Genomic DNA, 12,226 nt, shown 5'->3' on the forward strand with positions numbered 1-12,226 from the left:
ATGAATAACTTCCTTAAAAAGTGCACATATAGGGCTGGGGCTGTAGCTCAGTGGTAGAGTGCTTGCCTAGGATGCATGAGGCACTGGGTTCGATCCTCAGCACCACATAAAAATAAACAAATAAAATAAAGGCATCCTTTCCATCTACAACTACAAAAAAATAAAAATTCATTATAGACGTGCAGATAATGCTAGACTGCCTAATTGACTGTGGCTTAGGAATTATGCCTAAATCTTGCACATATATATAGAAGAAATAAATGGTTCTTAAATAAATGCCTGTATAAGTTGTACTGACTTGGATTGTGATTGTCATCAATGATCTTTTACCTCTCTTGGTATTTTCTAAATGTTATATTACATATGTTGATAATCTAAAAACCAGCTCAACATATTCTACCAGTCTATGGCTATACTCAAATATTCATGGATAAATTTATCTTGAAAGGTATTGTTTCCATTGATTAGAGTTCATTCTGGGTAATACTCTTATGTCTACCAAATGGACTATTTGCCCTTCTATCAAATGGATACATAGTTCACCTACAGACACACCTTTACCTGAAAATTTTTCAGTGAATAGTCCTTAATTCAAAAACTAAGCCAGGCATGGTAGCATACACCTGTAATCCCAGTAGCTTGGGAGGCTGAGGCAGGAGAATCATGAGTTCAAAACTAGCCTCAGCAAAAGTGAGGACCTGATCCACTCAGCGTGACCCGGTCTCTGAATAAAATATAAAATAGGACTGGGGACTTGGCTCAGTGGTCGAGTGCCCCTGAGTTCAATCCCTAGTACCAAAAAGAAAGAAAAAAAAGAAAAGAAAGAAAGAAAAGCCAAAGCTCTTCTTAATTTATTTTTACATTAAATATCTGTCATTATCCATGCAGTTTCATTTTTGTAACTTTCCCATCCCTTTGCGGCAAAGAGAATGTATTAATTGCAATATACTGCATTTTTCCCTTCACTTCCCTGCATTTTTCAGAGTCCCCAGATATTGTACATAAAATATCTCCCTCTTTATTTCCAGACAGAAGATATGTACTGGTTGTATGAAATCAATGGGTTACCCCCAGCAAGCACATCACTGATAAATGTAAAAGCCAAAATCGATTCTACTAACAAGAGATATGACAACATGCCAATTCGTCAGCACAATTTTGTCCGTGAAAATACTAAACTCATAAGAACAGGAGTATCTTCTACAATCAAGGGTGCTCCTTTGATGATGAAGAATAAATAAAATCTTTTTTCAAAACATTTCTTGGTCTCAAGTAGAATTAAATATTTTCATGATATTTCATCTTCTGGAATATTTCTGAGGAATAATGGTTTAATTATAGTAGGCCTTCGATATTTTCTTGTCTTTTAAAATACTGACTTAATATGTTCTCTGAATATGTCATACTTCATTTCTGAGCTGTCTATGTTTTTTAAAATGGACTTGGGTTGCAAATTTTGGAGTTGGTTTACTTTTTTAAGTGCAGGAGTACATTTGTAGTAAAACCGGAACATGATTTTAGTGATTACAATATTTCAAATATTAGTGTTGCTATTAAAGCTCAATTGCTCATGTAGATGTTGCTTATGAGTCTTTATTTTTTAAATTGACAACTAAAAGGTATATATATTTATTATATGCAACTATATTTTGAAATATACATTGCAGAATGGCTAACATAAGCTAATTAATTTATGTATTCTCTCACATATTTGTCATTCTTTTGTGGTAGATACATTTAAAGTGTACATTCTTAGTGATTTTCCAGTATACAATATATTGTTATTTATCCTAGTCACCATGTTTCACAGTAGATCTCTTGAATTTATTCCTTCTATCTTTATATCCTTTTACCAACATCTCCTCAGTTATCCCTGCCCACTCTTACCCCTGATAATCAATATTCTTTCTGCTTCTATGAGTTCACTTTTATAATACTCCAAATACAAGTGAGAATATTTGCTGTTCCTGAAAGAACAAGAACTAAATTTCTGTGCTTGGCTTATTCCATTTAGCATAATATCCTCCAAGTTCATCCATGTTGGCATAAATAACAGGAATTCCTTCTTTTTTAAGGCTGAATACTTTTCTATTATACTTTAAATACTGGTGTTGCTATCAAGCTCAATTTTTTCATGTAGATGGTCCTTACAAGTCTTTAAAATCTTAATAATAAAAATTAGCATTTAAGATAGAAATCACCATTTCTTATATCTGGTATTTGGAATATTATGTACTATTTAATAAGTAATTAATTTAAAAATACATATGTGTAGACCATATGTTCCTATACTGCAGTTTTTTGAAAACATGGGCATATCTCAAAATGATTCAGGGGAAAGTTTATTTTGATGCGCATCTGATCCTTGAGAATGAGTCATTAATCAAAGTGAAAAAGAATATGTTGTTTGGGACCTATCAATGAGGGGAAATATAATAGAAAATAGCCATAATGGACCAGTTTAAAAACATTTTTCACACAAAATGGTTGGCTCTGCTACAAACCATTTACATGATTTTATGTAAGAATTTGCTACTTATCCTTTTTGTACTTAGTTTCATTGTATACAAAATGAAGGAATTGTACTAGGATGGGGGTTTGCAATCTATGGTCTGTGTGAAAAATCTAGCCTGTCAACTATTTTTGTGCAGCCCCCTACCTAGAAGTAATTTTTACATTTTTAAATGGTGGAAAAATTCAATAGAAGAATTGTGTCACAGAAGAAAGTTGCAGAAAATTCACATTTCATTTTCTATAAATCAAGTTTTATTGAAACAGCACAGTCATTTCTTCATATGTTGCCCAAAACTATTCTTACACTTAAATGGAAAAATTAGGTAGACAGAAACCTTATAGCTTCAAATTTTAAAACTATTTATTCTTTGGCTCTTTACATTCAAAGTCTAGCCACCTGTATTAGACTACGAATCAACTTTAGGAACCACTGTGAATCTATAAATTGTAATTTTCTTGCATGGTGTTAAACAGAATTCTCAAAACACATCTATAGGATTAATTAATTAGTATTGTCTGCAGCAATTGGGGTAGAGTGGAGTGGAAGCCCATATACTTTGGGTTTGCTGTTCCTGAGGAAACAAGAACTAAAATTCTGTGAATTTTCAAAAGACTTTCTCATTCTCTGTCCTCCTAAAGGTATTTGTTCTTCCCGCAACTATCCTGTGGGGGAAAGGTAGGGAGATGGTCAATGTCTAAATATATTTTTAATAAAGCTTTCGTGAAATCTCTCAAATCCTTTCAGAAAGTAAAATTGCCTTTGCTGTGAAAGTACTTAGAAATCTAATTGTATTATGTTTTTGTTTTTATAATGATGAATAATATTAAGTAATTTTAAACCTTTTATCTTTTATTTCACTTGGTGAATTATTTTTTCCTTTATAATTTTTTAATTTGTTTCAATTAGTTATACATGACAGTAGAATGAACTTATGCACTTGATATATCATACATAAATGAGGTATAATTTCTCATGTTTCTGATTATACATGTTCTAGAATCACATTGGTCATGCAATCATATATGGACGTAAGGTAATAATGTCTGTTTCATTCTACTACCCTTCCTATCCCAATATCCCCTCCCCTCCCTTCACTCCCCTCTACCTAATCTAAGGTAACTCTATTCTTCCCTAGCAGCCCCCGCTTATTGTGAATTAGCATCCATATATCAGAGAAAACATTCAGTCTTTGGTTTTTTGGAATTGGCTTATTTCACTTAGCATGATATTATCCAACTCCATCCATGTACCAGCAAATGCCATAATTTCATTCTTCTTTAAAGCTAAGTAATATTCCATCAAATACATATACCACATTTTCTTTATCCATTCACTTACTGAAGGGCATCTAGGTTGGTTCCATAGTTTAGCTATTGTGAATTCAGGTGCTATAAACATAAACCTTTTATCTTTGGCATTCTAAAAACCACAATTGCTCTGTTAACTGAAAAGCTCCAAAATTTTAAATTAAGGTGCCCAGCATGGAATGCATTTGAATTTGACTTTTCTCAGAGTAGAAAGTGAGGATGAGATCATGAGAAACATGCTATTAATTTATTTCATGTTGGAACTGTTTCAAAAATACCCCAAATTTAATACTAAACTGTTATGTTTCAAATTTTAACCTGGATCTTATCTTCTTAAGAGAAGGGTCTTAATTTGAAATATCAGTGCAAACTGTTATATGTCCAAAGGAAAGTTGGGCCGGGACAACTCCAGTAGATCAAACTTAATAGTCAATAACATCCTAAGATCCATGAGAGCATAAGCTTTGCTAAAATATGTTCTGGACTGCAAGAAGGACACAGAGGGTAGGGGTCCTGCGCACTTCCCGATGGCAGTCACTGTTTTAGGATAGATTGAAGGCTTCTGTGAGCACCAGTGACTGTCTCTGTTCTTTCTCTGATCACATGAGCATGATTTACTTGAAAGGGCAGAGTTCAGCTAAAAGTGCCAGAGAGTTAATGCCCTTGGGACCTGACCTTGACCAGTAATGAATCAATAATGACAAGGGGAGCTTAACAATACTACTGTATCCTAGCCCTCTGAGTGGAACAACTCTGAGATGTTTTCTCTATGTTCTCAAAGTTTACAACAGGATTGAGCTTTCATTGCCTGCAGTGGTAACCTTGTCAAGGACACATGCTGAATTAGCTATCTTCCCTTCCTCATTCCCTTATGGTGTTTCCTGTAGTCACCTCCCAAATAAACTACCCACACTAAAACTTTTCATCAAAGTCTAATTTGTAAGATAACAATCTAAGAGACTCCTGAAACTTAACATTCAAAAACAATGTAGATGCCTGTCAACAGATGAATAACGAAAATGTGCACAATATAGTTCTCAGCTATAAAGAGGAATAAAATTATGGCATTTGCAAGAAAATGAATGGAACTAAAGAACATCATGATAAGTGAAATAAACCAGACTCAAAGTCAAGGGTTCTGTGTTGTCTCTCATACACAGAAGCTAGAGCAAATTAAGGGGAAAAGAGGAGGGAGACCCCATGAAAACAGAAGGGATCTCAATGAAATAGAGGAAGGGACTGAGGAGGAAGGAGAAGAGGGGAAAGGGAGGAAATTTGGAATGAAATTTACCAAGTTATGCTATGTGTGTGTGTGTGTGTGTGTGTGTGTGTGTGTGTATATATATATATATATACATACCATCGTGAATGCCGCCTTTAAGTATAACTTATAAAGCACAATGTTTTAGTCAGCTTTTTCATTACTGTGACCAAAAGACCTGACAAGAACAATTTTGGGGGAGGAAAAGCTTATTTGGGCCTCACAGTTTTTGAGGTCTCAGTTCACTGACAGCCGACTCCATTGCTGTGGGTCACAGTGGAGGCTGAACATCATGGCAGAAGGGTGTGGAGGAGGATAGCAGCTCAGAACATGGCAATCAGGAAACAGAGAGCTGTACTCACCAGGTACAAAATATAAACCCCAAAGTTACACTCCCAGTGACCTGCCTCCTCCAGTTACTCCCCACCTGCCTACGGTGACTGCCCAGTTTATTCCTATCAGTGGATTAATTCACAGATTAGGTTAAAGCTCTCCTAACCAAATCATTTCACCTCTAAAGTAGGGAATACCTCATAACCCAAATTTTTTTAAAAAAGTGGAAGACCAATATACAGTATGGGGAGGGAGGAGAAAAGGGAAAGAGGAAGTGTGGGAGACTGAATATTCTATGCATGTATGATTGTCAAAATGGAACCTCACTATTATGTATAATTATATTGCACTAATAAAAACATTAAAAATCAATATAGATTAGCCTCTCTCCTACAAAACGAATGGCAGGATGAGCTCCAGATCTATGATTAATTGATTTGCAGTAACCTTGACACTCCACTATATTGTGTTCCTAAATCCCAAAGGAGTTTTTCTTTGAACCTAAAGACTCAGCAGTAACTAAATCAACAGAACATCATGAATAGTTGATAAAAATTAAATTATGAATATGATAAATATGAACAACTGTAATTGCTTATACATGAAATCTAAAAATGTTGAGAGGGAGGTAATACATGTTGGTGCTATAAGTGCCATAATCATCTTTTAAAGTTGATACAAGAATCTGAACCAGTGTCTACTTGTACTTTCTGCAAATATCCCAAAGACAACCTAATGTACTCAGAATCATTTATTTCTCTCTTTTCTTTTTTTAAGCTGCACTCAGAATAGCAAATGCTCAATACACATTTGTTAATATTGATGATAGTAGTTTTTCAGGGAAATACATTTTTCATATTATGCATTTATCCAACATTTCCCAATTTCAAAATGTCTCATCACTTCTGTTTATTCAATACTATAAGTTTGATTGCTATAGTATCAGATCAAATAAGACAACCAGGAAATGCCAGATATAATTAAGTGCTTTAAGGTTGCCACATGTTTAAGGTACCTTTGGAACAGCTGAGGGACATATTTTCGGTGATTTCTTACATAACATGAAGATAAAGCAGATGTTTAGCATATTTGCATTGAAAGCATCCTTAAAGTTCATGGTCTACGTCCTTAATTTACCATAGAAATTTACAAATTATAGTTTGTATTTGGCAGAAAAGTCTATCAAAGAAAGTTGTACACAAACCAAGCTGGGCATGGTGGTGCACACCTGTAATCCCAGCATCTCAGGAGCCTGAGACAGGAGGATCATGAATTCAAATCCAGCCTCAGCAACTTAGTGAGGTCCTAAGCAACTTAGCAAGACCCATTCTCTAAATAAAAAGGGCTGGGGATGGGCTGGGGCTGTAGCTCAGTCAGTGGCAGAGCACTTGCCTCGCCTGTGTGAGGCATTGGGTTCAATCCTTAGCACCACATAAAAATAAACAAATAGAATAAAGGCATTCTGTTCAACTACAAAAAAAATTTTTAAAAAGTATGGGGATGTGGCTCAGTGTTTAAGTACCCCTGGGTTCAGTCCCCAGTACCAAAAAAAAAAAAATGTTGTACACAGAAACCCATCAACATGCAGAGTTAATCAAGTTTACTTATGACCTACTCCTTTAACGCAACTTGGTTCTTGAGAGACCCAATGGAAACAAGTCTTCCACAGAAGTTTTTTTTTTTTTTTTTTTTTTTTTGTACCAGGGATTGGACCCAGGGGTGCTTAGCCACTGAACTGCATTCCCAGTCATTTTTATGTTGAGACAGTGTCTTGTTAAAAGCCACAGATTTAACAAGTTATCTGCAAAATTTTCATTTCCCTCTTCAGATTTTTTTTTTTTACAAACCCTATTTATTTATTTTTTAGAGAGAGAGAGAAAGAGAAAAGAGAAAGAGAAAAGTTATTAATATTTATTTTTCAGTTTTCAGTGGACACAACATCTTTATTTTATTTGTATGTGGTGCTAAGGATCGAACCCAGCGCCCTGCGCATGCCAGGTGAGCGCGTTACCACTTGAGCCACATCCCCAGCCCACAAACCCTATTTATTTACCTTCTGTAGAGTGGCATTTAACCATTTTTCCATTGTGCACCTAATGCACCTGCCTTGTTCAGATTGGCATGTCTAGATTGCTATAGCCTGTCATTCTGCAATACAGTTACAATACAGTTTTTTCATATTATATTCATAATATTCATATTATATTCATAAGCTTGCCAGTGGTTTCTTATTCCTTACAGAGTAAATTAACTTCCTCAGCTGGCAATAAAGAGTTCAATCATCTGTCTCCCTTCAATTTATTATCTTTTCACTATTTTGGCCTCATCTGCCTCAAATTAAAACACCAGAGCTTAAGTCCCACAGATCTCCTGCCCAGTGCCTTTGCTTGGACTGCTTTGTGCTTAATGTATATTTCTTTCTCATACCTGTCCAACAAAACACCTTCCATCTTTTGAACTCTGCTCAAAATTTTCCCACAGAAAAAAAATGTTATATAACATGTTTTCCATCTCAATTAACTTATTTTTCCCCAACTCTTTCTCTTGGTGCTTTATACTATTGTAGTGCTTGTCACACTATGCCTCATTATCACTTTGAGATGTTTCTCCCACTTGATTTCTGAGCTCTTAGAATAGAAGGGTTTTAAAGGAATTATCTTTGTATCTACCACATTACTTAATTCTGTTCCTTTTATGTGGCTTTCATTACATGTCTTTGTATTTGAAGTGAACTTAGCATATTCATCAAAAGCCTGAAGCTAGCAGCAGAAACAGTTCTGAAATCTCTCTCCCTATAACTAGCTCAGTATTCTGTCACACTTTTGGAGCTAGAAGCAAAAATGTTAACAAGCTCTCCAGGTGATACCAAGGTTCACACATTAAGACAAAATATGGTGTAAGAGAGAACACAGATACAACTCAGAAAAACAAACATTGAAATAGCCACAGGCAGAAAGAAGATGAGCTGGTGTACACTGAGGAGAAACATCTAGATCCTGCTTGGGAAGTGAGGGAATCTCTAAACATGGGTCCTGACCCCACTGAGCCAACCATAGCAAGGCACACATCCTACAGAATACACTAGACAACGTGGGTCAATATTCCTGGAAAGGAAAAGGTAAAGGGAATTTTTAAGAAGCCTGAGGAAAGTTTTGAGTCCAAACTAACCTCCCCATAAACACATTATTGAAATTTATTTACAGGAACAAAAACTGGCATTCATATTTGTTCTTCCTTAGAACAGAAGTTGGGCTTTTTTGTTTGTGTGTTTTGGGGAACTGGGGATTGAACCCAGAGGCACTTAACCACTGAGTCACATCCCCAACCCTATTTTGTATTTTATTTAGAGACAGCATCTCACTGAGTTGCTTAGGGGCTTGCTAAATTGCTGAGGCTGGCTTTGAACTCTCAATCCTCCTGCCTCAGCCTCCCAAACCACTGAGATTATAGAGGTACACCAATATGCCCAGCTCAAAAAGAAATATTTTAAGGGTTTGTTGCAACTTCTTTTAGTCTTTTTATTCCTAAAAATGTCTTCAATTTGTCTATACTTTCAAGTTACACTTTGCTAGGTGTATAATTTTGAGTTCATAATCATTTTACCCCTCAAGACTTTGAAGTTATTACCTCGTTTTTGCTTTTTTCTTGATTTTCTGAAATTTCTCTATTATATCTACAGTAGTGAATCTCATTATGTTGTTATCATCATCAGATCATTATTCTGGTTGGTATTAAGTGCAGTATTAACTGAGTTCTTGGATCTTTCATCTATGTCAGAATATTGTCAGCTAATATCTTATTAAATATTTCTTCTCTGCTATTGCCTGCTTCTTCTATATTCTGGAACAGAGGTCCCAAGAGATTACTTCCTGAAGTTTAAGTGTAAATGATCTCAATAGATCTTATGACAATCTTAATTGCTCCTGCATATATTTTAAATCTTTTATTTCTTCATTGTGAGGCAATTGGAGTGCCTTTGTTATTTTCTAATCAGTACCAATCTATTCAGGGATATTTTGTTTCGAGTTTATCCTATTGATTTTATTTTTTATTTTGATATTTTTATTAGTCATATTTCAATTTGATTATTTTTTATATTCATCTTTTTATATGTAAGTTCTTTTTTTAAGAAAGAGAGAGAACTTTTTTAATATTTTTTTTTAGTTTTCGATGGACACACATCTTTATTTTATTTTATTTTTTTTATGTGGTGCTGAGGATCGAACCCAGCGCTGCACGCATGCCAGGCGAGCACACTACCGCTTGAGCCACATGCCCAGCTCTGTAAGTTCTTTTTTTTATGTTTATTTTTTAGTTTTAGTTGGACACAATACCTTCATTTTATTTATTTACTTTTATATAGTGCTGAGGGTCGAACCCAGGGCATTGCATGTGCTAGGCGAGTGCTCTACTGCTGAGCCACTACTCCAGCCCCTATATGTAAGTTCTTGTTCAACATTTTCTTGAACATCCATGAATGTTATATTTTTATCTGCGTATCTTAATAATACTTATTATAAAAACTTTTGTCAGATTAACTCATAAATTTGACATCATGAAGAGATCATTTCTGCTCTCCTGATATTTATTTTGTTGCTTCTATTTCTTTTATTTTTAAATTAATTTATTCTTTAAATTTAGGAACTATTTAATTAACTATTCTAGTTAATTAACATATGCATTTAAAAAAATACTGTGTGTGTGTGTGTGTGTGTGTGTGTGTGTGTGTGTGTGTATGTGGTGGGAACACCTAAAATTTTGAATTGTATTTCCTAGCTTTAGATTTCTTTATGCATTTTAGAATTGTGAATCAGAGTATTTAAAGGGGGTATAATTTTGGCTTTTCATTGCTTTATCTTCCTTTAATTCTCTAGGCTCCTCCCTCCCTGATAAGAAGTTCAGAAACTCCTTCTTCATCAAGAGTTGGGCCTTCCTCCTGCTAGGGATGTGAAGGATTTACACACTGGTTAGTGAGCCTTGGGCAACCCTGTCCTGAGGCTATGTCAGTATCCTCAGGCCAACATTGCCTGGCAGTTCCACACAAGTTGTTGCCTCAGGCAGCAGTTGTCAGTAGTTTTCACCCTGCTTTTATGAATCAGAGCTCTTGGATTTAAGCAGTAAGACCAATTCTATTTCTTCATTTCACACAGAAGACCTCTGGTCCTTCTTACTCATAGAAGGCAAAGCTGTAGCAACTCCCACTGGCTGCTTTAGAATATGAAACTTCAGCTCCATGTTAACCACTCCAGCTTTCTGTTTTTCCTCTTGTCTATGAAGATATTACCTTGTCTTTCATTCTTTATTTTTATATTGTTTCCATCTTTGATATGTTTGTAAAAGAGGAGGATGTACATCAAAGAAGAAACACATTATATTATTTTCACTGGTGTCTCAATTTTTAACTACGCATTCCATTAGAGATTTGCCACAGTGATTCATAAAAAAAGAGATAAACCCAACCACTTTCAAGTGGAAATGGCTGTGGAGTTTTTAGAGACCTAAACATACAGAGTATAATGAGTTACTAAATTCTTTTTTGCTCCATTTCAGGAGGTGCTTAGAATTCAAAGATTTTTGTAAAACTTTGCAATTCAATCAGCTAGTTAAGAACATTGGTACTGACTCCTCCACATTCACTATCATTGAGAAGAGACTTAGCTATATTTTAGGGCTGCTTATGTAATTCTTATGTCCTTTTCCACCAGAGTGAGTGAATCTAATGGAACATCAGATTGTTAGGTATTTAACTTTGTTTATAAATTAAGATGGGCCTAGGTAAAAGTCTAAAGTACTCTGTTCTTTTTTTACTCCATCTATTATTTTTATTTATTTGTTTTTATATAGTGCTGAGAATTGAACCTAATGCCTCATAAATGCTAGCTCAGCACTCTACCACTGAACCACACAGCTCCAACCCCTGGAGTACTCTGTTTTTAAGCCTGAAAATAGTGTCTTTTATAGAGCTTAAAACTGAATGCTTTATTTAAAAGAATCATCTATTTATCTAACAATCTATATCATCTATCTCTATAAGGAAAGAATTATTTCCTCTTGTAAGAAGCACTTCATTAGAGCTGGGGTTGTGGCTCAGCAGTAGAGCACTTGCCTACCATGTGCAAGGCCCTGGGTTCGATCATAAGCACCATGTAAAAATAATAAAAAAATAAAGGTATTGTGTCCAATTACAACTAAAAAATAAATATAAAAAAGCACTTCATTAAATATGAAATGACACATAAGCCAATGAATTTATTTGTGAGTAAGGCTTCAACTTCCTTTCTAGACAGGTTAGCAATTATTGAAGTAAACTAAGTGTATTTAATTACTCCCCTTGACCTCTGTTGACAAATTTTCCTATTATACTGCAGGTCCACTATGTCTTCAGGCAGCTACCAGGGCACTTCTTCCTCTATGTTCCCATCGGCTAAGATTCTAAGGGGTAACTGGGTCAAATGGTGTTTCTATTCCAAGTTTTCTGAGGAATCTCCACACTGCTTTTCAGAGTGGATGGAGGATAGGAATATGAAAGACAATAGAATAATTGGACAGAACTTTCCTATGTTCATATATGAATACATGACCAGTGAAACTCCACATTATACACAACCACAAGAAGGGGATCCTAATAAGTTTACTCCATGTATGCATGATATGTCAAAATATACTCTAATGTCATGTATATCTAAAAAGAGCACATTTAAAAAAATTCTAAGGGGATGAATCTTACTGGGTTTATCACTTATTGATCTTGCTTCATGATCTAGCTGAAATAATTTGATCTTTTTTCTCCAACTATTCTGTTCTCCAAAG

General features: G+C 35.1%; 1 protein-coding gene across 1 annotated transcript in view; it reads left to right on the plus strand.

The window, feature by feature from the left end:
- The window catches only part of Cfap47 (cilia and flagella associated protein 47), a 421,187-nt gene extending 419,946 nt beyond the window's left edge, over positions 1-1,241 (plus strand). Inside the window, exon 64 of the mRNA XM_077107522.1 lies at positions 1,029-1,241. Coding sequence (XP_076963637.1) covers positions 1,029-1,241 — 213 coding nt within the window. The remainder of the gene's footprint in view (positions 1-1,028) is intronic.
- The last annotated feature ends 10,985 nt before the right edge of the window (positions 1,242-12,226 follow it).

The sequence above is a fragment of the Callospermophilus lateralis genome, chromosome X (assembly GCF_048772815.1).
Source record: "Callospermophilus lateralis isolate mCalLat2 chromosome X, mCalLat2.hap1, whole genome shotgun sequence".
Taxonomy (NCBI): domain Eukaryota; kingdom Metazoa; phylum Chordata; class Mammalia; order Rodentia; family Sciuridae; genus Callospermophilus; species Callospermophilus lateralis.